We start from the raw sequence: 15,848 nt of genomic DNA, 5'->3' as shown, positions 1-15,848 counted from the left end.
ATCAAAGACAGAGAGAAAGAGTCAGAAGTGACTGATACTTTTAACCTTTTACTCTGGATGAGCCACAGCCAGGCCAGATCCACAAGCAGATTTGATTAGAATTTTCTCATCAGTTTCATGCCCCACAAATCCCCGTACCCCTCAACACTCAAAACAAAACATACAATAGAAATATCTTTGACTAAATGTTTTGGTTTGCATATTAAAGAGCTTGTATCTGACATGTTTAAAGTAAGCTGACACAATTGAAGCTGGCTGCTGGAAGTGGGTTCTCTTTCAAATGTAAATAGAAGTCCAATGAGAAATAAATGCATGCTTAAAAATAGTGATAAGCATATAAATATCTTCCCTAAGATAGTAGGGGTTTTTCGGCAGGTTGCATTCTTCTTTCTGCTTTAGATCTGATGCATAGTTAAGATTCTAAAATACAAATCATCATTTCCTACATTCTGCATTAGTCTCCACAAAACAATTGAAAAAGTGAATGTAAAAAGTACGAGCTACAGCTGAATCAAGAAATGTAGTATATAAGTAAGAGCAAAAAAGCAAAGTATATTCATGATGCAATTATATAATGTAACTTTTGAAAAGAAGTAATTTTAAACTAGTCTGCAGAAACTATGTTATTTCTCTATGGTATATACTCTTGTTCAGTGTTGAGATGTTGAGATTTGAGTGAGAATTGGAAGTCATTCAAAAGAGGAGTGGAAAATGAGGTATGTTTATCTTTACAATAACTAGTAAACTACTATTTCAAAATCAGCTGCAAAGTTTACATTATTTTTGCCCATTTATTGAACATATCACTAAAGAACACTGCTTTTTCTCCTTTAATAACTTGCACAGTTGAAAATATGATACTTGGATAATATCACTGATGCCACAACTTTGCCCACACTAGATAAGAATTCTGCTTCTCTTTCCTGAACAGTAGGAGATTAGAGAAGCAGAAGGATGGCGAAACCAAACTGGAGAGCACAGGACAGTCAACACTTCTGCTCACACAGTGCATTGCAAAATTCAGGTTAAGTTGTGGATATACAAGTGCAATGAGGTGGTATGCAGAAAAGCATCAAATGCCTGTCTCATCTCTAGGAAAAAATGTGCGTGGAATTTACTCCATTGCTTGTAGCTTCATTAAAATGTACTGTACATTTTTTTCAATAGAATCATTAAAATCAAGGGATTGATGTCAGCCAGTTTCCCAGCCAGGACCTTATTCTCCCCTGCTCCCACCACCGCTGCAGGTCATGGATGACACAATGAGCATCAGAAGCAGGATTTCATCAACAGAAACAATGCTCAGGGAAAAGTGTGAGAAGATGATTTAAAATGGGAAGGAGCACTGATCCATGCAGCTTACCTGATTAAGAGAACAGAGATGTCAGGTGGCTGGATGATGGCAGTAACAAAACAGCATTTTAGATGGGACTAGGTTGTCATTAAAATGATATAAGTAAAATTAGGGAAAAATCCACTGTGCAAAGGAAGTAAAAGTTTTTAACTCTCTTCCCATGGCATGCATACTTCTCCAGTTCAGCCTTAGAACAAGGAGAAAAATCAGAGAACAGAAATCTAAAGAAGTTCCTTCTCTACTGGGTTAGCAAGTGACAGCTGCATTGTAATGAAAGTAGACAGTGCTTGCTTCCTACCCCACGCATTAAACTCCAAGTAGAAACAATACTAATCTCAGATTTAAGGTTTAAGACACATGAGGCTATTTGACCTTGGAGGAGGGCCAGAAGCCTACAGTTAACACACAAGTCACTGCTGCCATAGCTCAAACACTACCTTTTTTAAAAAAAATTAAGATACATTATTAATGTTAAATGTAGACAGTCAACATCTAACAAACCACCACACAAAACTATTTTCCCCTAATGTTCTAGGATTTTCTTAATGTGTGCTTTCAAAGAAAAATGTTAACAGATTCAGAAAGACACACAGGGCTCATACTTCAAATCAAGTAATACCTTGCTCTCATGTATCTAAATACTTGTATTCAGGCTGCTGATCATAAGGTGTAACAGCCTTGAACTTGTTTGATGCTCCAAAACATAACTTCAAGAGATTTGCTGGTACCCTTGATGGTCCATTTTTCAGGGATTTTTTCATTTGTTATTATTGCAAGATACCTTGTTAAATCTCAGATGATGAATAATTTCTAATCAAATGATCTAAAAGGTGCTTCTTGCAAACTCAATCTTTTAAATCTTGGGTGCTAGCAACTGAACTCACTAGTGTATTTAAACAGTCCAGTATTTTTTCATCCATGAAATAATCTGGATTCCTGGAATTAAGTAATTTGCAATAATTGATCATAATGATCTGGTTTACTTATATCAGTTTGCTGTGGGAGAGGGAAGGGAAAAAAGAAGAGAAGATTCAAGTGTTTTCAGATGTTCTCTGACCACTGGTACCCAAGTATGCTGAATTTTCATCCTAGCATGAACTAGAAGCACTTCTTCTAATTGTTGGTTCCACCACTTACAAAATTTCATTACCCATTGAAAAAAACCCACCAAGGCAAATGTGATGTTTTTAAGCTTAAAACTGAGGAAGTTCCCCAAAATACCATTCAGTAGCACTACCTTCCAGATGACACACTCAAAACTAGATGACAACAATTAAGCATACATCATACAACAGCTAACGTGACAAACAAATAAGAAGCCAGATTATTTTTAAAATAAAACATAATTTAGTTGACCAACGGACCTAATTTAAATATTGATTCCACAATTTTATTGCATGACTCCATAAGTCACTCACCCAAGAACCTACAGAACAACTTTTATGGACTTAAACAGTTGTATCTACATCTTCTTGTAAAAGTAGAAACGTGTTACTGCATAGAATTACACAGCCTAGTCCAGAGGACCTAACTTGTGTCCTGAGAGCACTGCAGAGGCATTACTGTGGTGTGTTAATGAAGTACCAGTTTGTTTATTTTGCAACCTTTAGCAATGAAGGATGGAAGCCTACGCCTGACCCTGTGCTTCCTTCCCACGGCTCTTCATAATTAGTTTATATACATATATATATATAGGCATTTAATTCAATTATCTCTCATCCATTTTCTCTAGTCTGGAAGAGGAAAATAGAGACATTTGCCTATCCTTCCCTCATTAGAGGAGAAGAATCCTCTCAGTGTATTAACATGTTGAAAATACTTCCATCAGCCTCCGTCTCTTTGTACTGCCTTCCCAAGCTGGCTCAGACACCTAATTAATGAGGAGTGACAGTACAGGCTTTGTGATACCAATCCTGAGGTGATCACTGGGGATTAACAGCAGTTAACCTGCTTCCACACAGTGACATTAACTCAGTGCAAGTAGAACAATTTTGTACAATTCAACAACAGCTTTTATACACAGACTCAAACACATTCTTCATACCTAGTGATGTGAATTCTGGAGTTAAAGACCTCTTATGAGAAATACTTATGTCCTCAGATTTTTCCTAGAAAGTATCACAAGTATCACAGTGAGCTTACTTGGATAGATTCTGCAAACCAAGAAGGGCCTTGAGATACATGTAGATATACTTATTTTTTTATAAATCAGAGATGGAATGAGAAACAATTACAGTAATTTCACGATTATAAGCTGCACCATTTTGACTAAAATTTTGGTCCGAACCCGGAAGTGCAGCTTATAATCAGATGCAGCCAATATATTGATGAGGTTCAGAAATTTGCCAACCTGGAAGAGCGAGCCCGCACGGCCCCGAGCTGAGCCGGAGCCCGCTCGGCCCCGGAGGGGGAAAGGCGGAGCCAATCCAAGCCTGCACAGCCCCAGCGGGGAAAAAGCGAGGCCGATCCAAGCCTGCATGGCCCCGAGCTGAGCCAGTAAACTCCGCGATCCTGTGATTCTGTTACTAATTGGCAACTTTGTGAAAGTTGTGCAAGCATCCTCACTGCGAACGAAAGTGCGGCTTATAATCGTGAAATTACTCTAAGTGGCAACTCACTGAGCACACATAAGTGAAGATGGCTCTAGGTCCAGATGAACCATTTCTAAATTTATCTGGTATTTTTTCTGATGAACAGCTATTCCATAAAATGTAGCTCTAGATGTACATTTACATATACATTTCAAAATATATTTGATGTCTTAGTTTACAAGTCTTCACATTTCTTTCACGTATCTCAGGCTGGGCAAGCACTTTACCTTATACTTAGGTTAAATCTCAGTCAGTTACACCATATACATATATTTCCACAAACAAATGAAAAAATAATTTCAAAGTTGAAAAATTAATCTATTTCCCAGATAATATCCCTTTTTATAAGCTTCACTGAAATAATTATGTCCAATATCAAATGTATGAAGAGATTTTTAGTTGCAACTGCATGACAGTGATGAGGAAAACAGAAATAATCCAATTAGTGACCAATATTTTGACCTTCTAATTTCTCCTATATTTGGTAATGCAGTTTAAGCAAAGCTATGAGAAAAATTAGTAAATAATGCTGATCTTAACCACCTCTTACTATACTCTGTGCCAAAGGATTACCAGGGATAGCCAATATACAGGTGTAGCTAAACCACACTGATGAATTCTGCCCTCCCTAATAATTCAGTACCCAGCCAATGCCATACCAGCTTCTTCAATCCTCCAAAATTTTAAAGTAAACCGAGAATTTCCAGGAGAGCAGCAGCCATGGCAGACCAAAGCCCAGTGAAGGGGAATAGCACTCGTACCTTCACAGACAGGGCAGCACTCCCCAGGGACCTTGACAGGGTTCAGGCAGCTCTGCCCGCAGGCTGTGGCCACGCAGTGCGGGTCCCCGTTGATGCACTGGCAGAACGTGCAGTCGTCCTCGCGCCAGCGGTCTCCGTGGGCTTGGATCTGGCCATTGGCATAGCAGCCAGCAGGGTTGCTGACTGGATAAAGTGGGTCTGGAATGACAGCAATTGCAAGAGAATGTGTGTTTTAATTAATGTTTTAATTTTTTGTTTCTGTTCTTCAGGACAAAATGGTTCTCACATATATTGGTTCTTTTTTTTACACCAACATTTCTAAACGAATCACTGGAATGACTTATGTCAGCACTGCAACACTCTTTTACATTATGGGCAAAGATGAGACCTCTTGCACATTTGTTCCTGAAAGAAGAAGAGTGCCCTTAAGCTGCACCTCATCCCGCTTTTGAAGATATAGTACCTTTTTAAACAGGGTCAGTTTACAATTTCATTTTAGTGTTTGCCCCTTGAAAGTCCAAGTGCCCATTTACCTGCTAGCAAATTAATATCTGGGTATTTAAATACCAGAATTTTAGGGAGCCTACTTTGTGTAAGATTTCTCCTCAAGTTCCATGCAAGTCTGCATATACTAACCCATTACTTGAAATAACTATTCATTACTTGAATAATTTTACTCTTCAGAAATAATAGTGCTCCAGAGATGTGGTAAGATGCACTGATATTAATAGTTAAAAAGATATATACACTATGTGAATGTAAACAACTTATCATGGTGGCTAATAAAAGGTAACTGTCAGGCTCAGAAATGAAGTATCTGAGAATATACAGTAAGCAGGTCAGGTTTGCAAAACAAGCAATACTACAAATTACATATTAAAGCAAATTTTATATATTAAAAGCAATAAATATACCTGAAAACATCTTTTTTAGCAGACGTCAAATAAGCACAAGTGATTTATTGTAAATTGATTTCCCAGGAGTGTTAAGGTGAAAGGACTTTTGAGAAATAAGATGTCCTATTTAAAGGAAAAAAGTACGATTGAATGAAACTTGGATTATTTCTTTGCAGTTTCATCAGTCCCTTTTGGAAGGAAGGCAATGCATTTTGAATGTAGAAAACACCTATAGCAGTGTCAGTATCTGTTGTATTCTGAACCACTTTATGACACTCCAAACATCTGGAGTGAAACAGCACACAATGTCATTCCAATCCTGAGCTGTACTGATATTCAGAATTTTAGTAAAATTCTGATTAAGTCCAAAACTAGATGGTTGTGAAAATAAGGCATTTAAAATTTAAAAAGCTTCCTAAATTCCTAACTTTTCACCATTCATGTTTTAGGATGACCTTGCATCTGTAAATAACTGACTTGACCTAGCCAAAAATCAAATCACACACAAAGAAATTAAGTGAATTTTATCATTCAACTTATGTAAAGGATTCTGACTGACAGAGAAATACAGAAAAAGCACAGAAAAGGTATATAAGACTTGTGTTACTTGCAAAAGTCTTCTATGCAACTCAAAGCGCAAAGTTCCTGGTACCCTTAAAAGGTCAGTAGTGTTTACAGCTCTAAATTGAATCCAGCAAATTACATCTCCTAATACTGATATGGCCTACAGAACTCTGAGAAAGAACTCCTGGAGTTAAGTCAAGAAGCACTTTCCCCTGTAATACACAATTCACACCAAATTTAGTACTTGCCATTTTAGAATTCTTGGAGGGAAGAAAAGCTTTGTGTTTCTTGATATTTCAATAATGAAGTAAATATTTGTAGGAAGCAACTAATCCCCTTGACAATAAGTCATGAAATACTCAACAGAAGAAGAGCAGATAGAAAAAATGCCACTTCTTCAATAACCAGAAAAGCATGAATGGGTGGGATGATACGTTCTGCTTATTTAAAATACTTGACCGTGTCAATTTATGCGTCAGCTTTACCCGAGTTATTTAAAAAGGGACGAGAGGCACCTTTTTTTCATTTTTTTTCCCCAATGTTTAAGGAACCAGGACAATTATAATATGCTATTGGTACCAGCTGCCTAGGCTCACTTAAAAGAATGCCACTAAATCAAGAGGGATTTCTAATAAAAACCACCATGTATCTTACTATCCAATCATTCAGAATTCACAATTCAGACTTCATTTAGTGCCATAACCCCTATCAGAAGAATACACAGCAGAAAGAAGCAAGTCTTAGAGCACCAGGTGGTTTGATGAAGGACCCTGTAACTTGGCATTAAGTCACAGTCATTACTAGACAAAAAGGACTACTCAATAATTATATAACATTATCCATTTTATTCTTACTAAGGACCAGTCTTAAAGAAGAAATTTCCACTGTAGACTAATACATACCAACTCACCAACCTGAAATGAAATGTTATCAGGTTGTCTTGTTGGTCCGATTCAAACGTTGCAAAAATGGAAAAATCAAATTTTATTGTGGTATGATGATATGACAGAACAGTTTATTGATAAATAATAAGGTAGCTGAATATTTAAATCATCTAAAAGGATAAAGGACATATCTAGATCTGCAAATTCAATGTGGAAAGTCAGCATCCATATCTAAATGGGACAGAGAGGACAGATATATAAATAATGTATCTATATATATGCTCAATCTGTGTATATTGTCACAACGATTTCATAATGCCAAATCTTGGAATATTCATATATGAGAAAATACAGTAATTATAGGACATGAACCCAAGACATTTTTACGTATTCCACAAAGTCAGCAGCTCATACAGCAATTTCTTCAGGAGTGAATCTGCATTTACTCGGGGGGGTGGAGTTCACCACATCAGACATGCCTGCTCCAGACTTTTTCAATCTGTCATTAAATGACGGGATAGCACTTTTTCTTTTTTCCTTAGAGCATGAAGGTTCTTGTAAGTGTAGGTGCAACTGCACTGGGAAAGACCAAAAATTTAGGATTCTGCCTTCAAGTAGAGTCAGCAATGAATGTCTAGGCCAGGTCTTAAACTCAAGGCAAACATGAATTGGTATCTCTCAGGAATCCTTAAACCTACAACATCTGCATTTCAGTTGCTCTACATGCGAACACCATGTATCAACCTGATACAAACTTACACTAAAACATATAAAATATATACAAAAAAAAAATTACAAATACTCCTTAAAAAATGGCTTCTTAACTTACCCAAGTAATATTTTTATGCAGATTTTGGGTTTAAATCTGTGAAGCTTTCAGTAGCTTGTAACAAAAAAAAGGCCATTTTTCACCAGATCCTGTGCTGAGTGAGAAGGTCCAGCTCTTACAGTTGCCTCTATTAGATATATTTTTATGAGGTACTTTACTTCCTAATTCTTTGCTTGGAACAAAATATGACTATAATGGATCTTCTCCTGCAACGAACTACAGGAATAATATTAAGGAGATTGCAAAGTGTTTGAAATTTCCAGTAATTACTAGATTCCTAGTAATTCCTAGGAGGAGATTTCAGATTTGCAGGTTATTTCACCTATTGAGAAGATATTCCTACATCCACATTTAAACAAAGGGATTAAAAGTGCTTCACAGGCCTTTTGACTACCTGGTGGCCATAACCTGACCCTCACTGAAGATCCAAGTGCACAGCACCACCCCTATCTTCCTCTGCTGGAAATCTGGTTGCAGAAGATGCCTCCCATACTTTCTAATATAAGTGAGAGGGTCAATGTGAAATTTCCCAGAGCCCTTTTTAGGAGGACTGCAGGCCTAGCAAGGCTCTCAGCAGAGCAAAGGAGGAAGAGAAGAAACATTGGCATCGGGTTGCTGCCCCATTGCTTTGCTGTAATGGTAGAGGAAAGAAGTTGTGTGCATTACTCTAGCTGAACAGAGCAAGAAGCAGGTTGCAAAGCAATGGAAATTTCTCTCAGGGCCAGAACAGCAGCTCTGGAGATGCCTGTCTAAATGTCTGTGCAGAAATTAGAAACAGCTTTTTATGTCATTTGTCAAGAAGGCCTCCCAAAAAGCACTGCACACTTGACCATGTCTAAGAAGTAGTGCCAAAGTCAGAGAAGCACTGCAAAGAACATGACAGCATATTCAGGAACAGCAAAAATGTAGAAGCAAACTGAATTACAGAGGAACCTGCAAACTTCAGGACAACAAAAGCCTTGTTTGCTCATTTCCATTGAGCAGGCAAATAGAAAACCCCCAGCAGAATTAAGGCAGACAGGATGAAAAAGAGACTGTACCTTCACAGACTGGGCAGCACTCTCCTTCGGGCACATAGTACCTGTCGCAGTGCAGCTCACCACACTGGGCAGAGAAACAAATGGAGACTCCGCCCTGGCACCGGCAAAATCGACAGGCATCCATCCGGAACATGTCTCCATCATAGTATTCCATGCTGTTAAATATGCAGGTTGGCTTCACTTCTGGAAGAAGAAAAAGAAGAAAGTATTTTACACATTTTTAAACAGGAAATAGTTAAGCTTATGCTGCTACAGACAGAAACAGGTACAAAAGAGTCAGCTGATTATTCTTTCATTTTGTAAACTCAAATACAATTTCATTTTAAGAATATGGTATATTTTATTTTCTGTTTCAACAATGGAAGAAAATAAAATAATGTTCAAAATAATCTTCAGAACAACTGTCCACAATCAAAAGCTTCAATTAAAAAATTAAAATCCTACAAAAATGCTGCAGCACTAGTCTTTCTTTGTAGGTGTTAAATATTTCGTATTCTGAATGAACACGAAGCTACTCTAAATTTCAGCACATGAAACAATAAGTTTTTCTGCCTTAATAAGTCAGTTTCTGATGTTTCTTAAGTGCAATATTCCACTCTGTAGGACTTGGTACTCAGGTGGATATATGGCACTAAAGCTGTCCAACCAATAGGTAAAAAAAACCCAAACAAACAACAAAACCCAAACATTTTGTGACTCCATGATCTGTTATGCAGAACTGAACACTTCTTTTTTCAAGCAACCTGGAGCTGTAATAACCAGCTCACAATCATACTTCCCACAAAAAACCCCCAACAAACTCAATTGTAATAATAATTATATGATCACTACAGTATTTCAAAAATGTAAGATGGGTATTTCTTGTATGCCTCCATCTACAGCACAGCCTTGACATATAATTAAAGCTAAACTTTGTGGGAAACAAAGAGCCTCACAAAATTTTGGGAAGAGCATTGCTCATTTACTTTGTTAACATTAAAAAAACCCCAAAAAACCAAAAATATGCTAATTAAACCACTGAAACAGTCTGCAGATTTAATCAGCTTTCTCCCATTATTATTCTACACCAAAGAGATTCGGTTCCAGATTATGAAGATCTACACATCATGTATATATCATAAGATCTCCACAGGGGTTTTGACCTTGCAGTTACTCCACATTTATGAACCCACCTCCACCACCTATTACCACTCAGTGCATCCAGTCCCTTCCACGACACTGTGGAGCTCCTATGGCTTAGAGCTGAATCACTGTGACTCAAGACACTGTAAAAAATACACTCCAAATTTATGTTCAATTATAGTACTCCACATTAGTCATTAGGAAATCATTACTTCAGAATATCATCATTATATTACTCAATTACTTACTCCCCCTCCCTCTTCTCCACTTCAGAATAAAATTTTGGCCTGCTATTACACTAGCAAATTTGTGATAGCAGCCACCTGAAGTATAGCAGTATCTAGTACCCCAGTCTGGCTTTTTTTCAGAAGCTGTATACCTAGCAGTCTAAAAAAAACAAAGATTCTGTAAACAGGAAGCTATTTATTTCAGCAACAACATTATCAAACACTGTAGGTAAACCCAACATGTTTCATTGCATTTGAAGCCAACAGCAAAGAAAAGAAAGGACTATTGTCCATGTTTCCAACTGCTGTAGAACAGATGGTAAAGACTACAGTAATTTCACGAATACAAGCCACACCATTTTGACTAAAATTTTGCTTCCACACCGGAAATGCGACTTACACTCAGGAGTGGCCAATATGTGAATAATTTTCTAACATTTACAACCCCAGAAGTGCCAGCCAGGGTGCCGAGCCTAGCATTTGCCAGTAAAACCCAGGATTTCACGATTGTTACAAATTGGTTACTGTGTTGCACGGCGGGTGGGGCCAGCTCAGCACCGACAGCGTGGGGGGAGGGAGGAAGGCAGGGGAGTTCCCTACTTCAGGCGGGGGAGAGGCGGGGGGCTCTGTGCTGCCATCCCCACGGCCCGTGGGGTAAGCAGGGGGCTCCAGTCCCCGCCTGCAGCGGCAGCGTGAGCGGGGGGGCTCCTTCCCCTCCTGCCTTCGCCGCTGGGGGAGCAGGGGGGCTCCGTCCCTGCCTGCCACCATGGGGCTGCACCGGGCTGTGGTGACCGAGCCCAGCGGCAGCGGCGGCTGGCCCCAAGTGGTCCCGCCGAGCCGCCCCACCGAGCTGGGCCATCTGGCCCTGTCGGCAGCCTCGAGTGGGCCGAGCCTGCACAGCCTTAGCCGAGCCAGTAAACCCCGCCCTGCCGCCGTTCTGTTACTATTTGGCAACTTTGTTGCACGCGGGTCCTCGCTGCGAACGACAGAGCGGCTTATATTCAGGTGCAGCTTATTTATGGACAAAGAACGAAATGTTTGCCAACACCCAGAGATGCGGCTTATAGTCCATGCGGCTTGTATTCGTGAAATTACTGTACTTACATATGTAATACCTAGCCACATAGAGCTGAAAACTGTGCCCGCTTTATGGTCAGGTGATTTTTCTTTTGCTTAGTAATTAATCTCACATGAGAGATGAAATATATTTAAATGAAAAATCAGTATTTGCAGATTCCTTTCAACCATCCCAATTCTCTTAATTTTTGAGAATTAAAAACTTTACATCTGAGTTTCTCTTGACAATGACACAGGTTTTCTTTAAAATTCTAAAGCACTTCAAGTACTTCTTTCAACATATGCTTATACTGTAGTCCAGCCTTGAGTCATTTGAAATGATTGTAAAGCATTAGAGTTGAATCTTGGAAGTATCCTGAGTGATGTTTGATTTTTATATGCCTGTTCTGTCTTCAAGGCATAATGTAGAAAGCAGCATAGAAAGTAAGAGCAAGAGAAGGAAATACCACTGTGTCCGGGAAAACAGCTATGACCTCATTAGAAAGCAATTCACATAAACAAACACTTGAGAAATATTTCAAGTTTATGCAGCTCAAGCTGTTACTTTAAAAACCTTCTCAAAAAGGAAAAGCGCCAACACAACTCAAAAGGCCTTTAATCCATTTGCTTCTGGCTTCACTGTTTTGATTGCAGCTCTCCAGATTTTTACTGATTCCCCCATACCCCAACAGTAGGGATGAATTCCTGCCTCATTAGAAGTTGAAACATCATCTCCCATTAATGATTGTAATTTTTAAATGTTCAAACAAGACTATGCAAGTAACTGCAAATCCTGTAAGGAACCAGCATGTTTTACTCCTACAATGAAAACCACTGCAGAATTTCACTATGTGTGTATTTTTACCATCCAGCCTTATGGTAAGGGGTATATATCCAGACTAAACTATGGACCTAAGCCTATGCATCCAGCTACAAGACAAGGATTACTTTTGTTAGAACCATCTGTAAGATTCCAGTCTTGAGACTGAGTCAAAGCAAAACAAGCATTAAAACAAAGAACTGTAGCTTTAGATACTGCAGGTGGAAGCCTGATGAAAGAGTGAGCAACACACAGTAAAATTATAATAAGGCACTTCTTCCACCACAGTATGTTGAAAGATCTTTCAGTTCCCGGTTCTTGGTTTATTTTTGCTATTTTGGTTGGTTTTTTATTTTTTGTTTTTTGGGTTTTTTTTAAGAGACAATTTTATTGCCTTATTGATCTAAGTATGACAGTCACCAAGGGATAAAAGAACATGAAGCTAACATTAAATAAATACATCTGCTCCTAAATTAATGAATTCATTGTTCTGCCAAAAAAAGAGAAAACTATGGGTAGGATTCTTCAAGCTTAGAGTGCATCACAAAGGAATTCAAATTGCCAAAACTTCACCGCACAAAGCAGTTAAACATATCTGAGACTTCAAATCCTGTTTGTGATGCAGACTACCACACCAAAGAAATGGGTATGAGACACAGGCCATGGCTTTGTGAACATAAATTCAATGTCTGCTAGCTCTCAGATAACCCAGCAATGCAAGATTGATCCAGCCCAAGCACTGACACACAACTGCCCACCTGTGAAAGAAGCCAGGACAGAGGGGATGGTCCCCAGAAAGATATAGGGTTTTTTTCTGGCAGTGGAAGAACAAATGACATCTCTGCTACTATATAAAGTCAAGCATGACTATGATTGACTTGATTTGGGATTACAATTCCTGACACAGAGTTAAAAGAAAAATAGTTCTACAGATTCCATGGCCACAGCCTTTTTGTTCTGGGGTGAGAGCCCAAAAAAGTGGCACTAAACCCCACAGCCTCACGCAACACAGTGATCATTTCTCAAACCTTTATCACCAATTGAACTGCAAAGGGACACAATCTGTTTTACCAAATTAGTTTTCAAAGATATTTTAACTTCTGCATGCAAATCTAATGAAATACATATTAATTCTATGGGCTGAACTAAAGTAAAACTTCTGTTATTGAGATTTCTGTAGCTTCCTAATACTTTTTTTTTTTTTTAATTAGACTCACAGAACAGCTCAGAAGCACATGCAAGTTTGGCAAACCATCCCTTGCTAGGCAGCAGTTCTGCACACAGTTACACCAAGCCCATGAGATGCTTCAAGGCATCAGCTCTCTGTAGGCAAGTTTGGGCATTTTTCTTTTGTGGTATCAGAAATTCCAGCTTTCCCAAACCAGAAGTAAGATTCAAAACAATTTTCTGTTGTTTAAAGGATTAACAGGTTCGTGATGCCAGGACCTCAGATTTTCCTTCAGTATAAAGAAGTATTTGTACCAGAGACTTGGAAAGAACTTGGGTAAGTGCTGTGAACTTTCTATTAAATGAAAGGGAAGGAAACTGATAAATTTGAATCCTGTGTCTGTATAAACAAAGCACAGAAAAGCTTTCCATTTTTCAAAAGCTGAGCTGATAGAGAGTTTAAAAAAAAAGAACGTTCCATGTCATTGGAAGTGGCCCATAGCAATGTTGTAGGAAAACTGTATGCTGTTGCTTCCATGCAAGCATATAAAAACAAGCTAGGTAGAAAAACAATTTGGATTCTGACTCTTCAGGTGGCAGTTTTCCTAAGCAGCATATTCCTTATTATTGCAGCATAGTCCCTATTAACACAGTTATAGGACTATTCTGAGAGTACTTTGGTCCTGCACATTCTAAAAAGGTGATCCAGAAACAGAGAAACCAGAATTAAAATAAAAATGTAAGTACTATTTGTAAATGAATGCATTTATTTATGCAATTATTTAAAAATACTTTCATAGCTTAAAGGAATGAAATACTATTTTGTGGTAACTGCAGTCTGTAAAAGAAATTAAAAGATACTTGGGATGCTGAGAAAACCCAAATTCAGCTCTATCCGATACATCCCTGTCTTAATATTTTCTTTAAAACCAGCAATAATGGAGGAAATGCAACCTGCCTATTAAAAAATTCCACAGCTTTATCTACTGCAACAGAGTAAAAATCATGGAAGGATAATTCAGGTTAGACAGAAACAACAAATAAATAACAAGGAAGTTTCCCCTAAGTTTCATTACATTTCTCTGAGGTCTCATGTTCTATGGTATTTTTCTATCCTCCAGTATACAAATTTCTTGCTGAGAGGACTCATCCTCAGGACACCTCAGGGTGTCCCCACCTACATCTTCTCTTACAAATAAAATGTACACCTTTCTTTCAATTTTAGTTTTTCTCCACCAGCTCATATTTTTTTAGTGTTTGATTGTTTCTGTGACTTTCTACAAGACTGTCTCCCTTCTTCTTTCTCTTAACTCCTCCTAGAAATAAAGCAGTGCTGCTTTTTAACATCCTGCAGTCCTGCTACAGGAAAATACCAGGACAACAAAGGAGGAGCTGGGGCCACAGAGGGTGGTGGCTATGCTCTAAAACCCCCAAACAGTGACAGATTTTCTTGATGAAACTGCCAAACAATCCTTGGAAGCAAGACATGCTCTTCATAACAGAGGAATGTGTTTAAATCCCAGTGGTCTCTGTCAGTCCATCACAGGAGAAAATACATGTTGTGATTGGGTTAGCCATAGGCACGTTAATAGGGCACAGACATCTGAAACAGCACCACTAATGGGTACTGGCACAGCCCATCATGCACTGCCAGGACATTTGTGAGAATCCTCTAGTGCATGAGAGAAGTTAAGAACTGTAATGGGAAAAATAAAAAAAATCTCCAAATCTGTAACACAAGGCTGTGGTCTGGCATTTTAACAGGTCTAGCCATGTCTTCCATACTTTGAGAAAAATACTGAATTCTAACCTTGTCCTCCAAAGTATTGGCAACCTTGTCCAAGTTTAAAAATCCAGCAGTATCTGAGCCAGAACATTACTAAAGATATTAGTCTACCAAGACAATTCACTTTGGCAAAAAACATTACTATCTCACCAAACACTAGAAGTATATACTTAATTTTTTAAAAAACCTTTTAAACCCAGGCAGAACTGCACCATTTGACATCTAATATTCTTTGTACATGTCATATCATTTCACAGAATCTGTACAGCATCTTGTGCTTCATTAACTAACATGAAATAAGTGAAATAGATTTTGTCCTTTTTCATTCAAAAAATTACTTTGTTTTTAAAACTCAGTCTCTACTTCCAATTGAACAACCCTCCCACTCCTAGTGAATGACTGTTTTGAATCTGGTTGCACATCCAGCTGTGGTCCTGTCAATCCCTACCCCATCTTTTTAATAAATTTATCTACAGACTATTTTTACCAGGAATTTTGGGTTGCCCAGCCTCCAATTTTCTATGTTTTCCTTTTCTCTCCTACTTTAAAAGTAACTGCATAAATGACTTGCGTTGTTTCACAAACTTTTCCCAATTTAACTACGGCAAGTATAATACAGGTTCAGAGGATCTAAAACATTTGACTTGGTTTGGTAGACTGACCAACTTTTTCATTATACCAGACCAAATTCTCATCCAGCTGTGACTGGTGATTAGCCATGATTTTCAAATACCTTTCAGATGTTCTGACT

General features: G+C 38.3%; 1 protein-coding gene across 2 annotated transcripts in view; it reads right to left on the bottom strand.

Annotated features, from left to right (window-relative positions):
• Window positions 1–15,848, bottom strand: part of CRIM1 (cysteine rich transmembrane BMP regulator 1) — a 178,812-nt gene that overhangs the window by 48,258 nt on the left and 114,706 nt on the right. For both annotated transcript variants that reach the window (XM_033054763.2, XM_033054764.2), the window contains exons 6-7: window positions 8,920–9,102; window positions 4,707–4,904 (exon numbers count right to left, since the gene is read on the bottom strand). In XM_033054763.2, coding sequence (XP_032910654.1) covers window positions 4,707–4,904; window positions 8,920–9,102 — 381 coding nt within the window. The remainder of the gene's footprint in view (window positions 1–4,706; window positions 4,905–8,919; window positions 9,103–15,848) is intronic.

The sequence above is a fragment of the Catharus ustulatus genome, chromosome 3 (assembly GCF_009819885.2).
Source record: "Catharus ustulatus isolate bCatUst1 chromosome 3, bCatUst1.pri.v2, whole genome shotgun sequence".
Lineage (NCBI taxonomy): Eukaryota > Metazoa > Chordata > Aves > Passeriformes > Turdidae > Catharus > Catharus ustulatus.
Note: the sequence above shows the minus strand (reverse complement) of the source record. Positions and strands in the feature narration are given on the sequence as shown.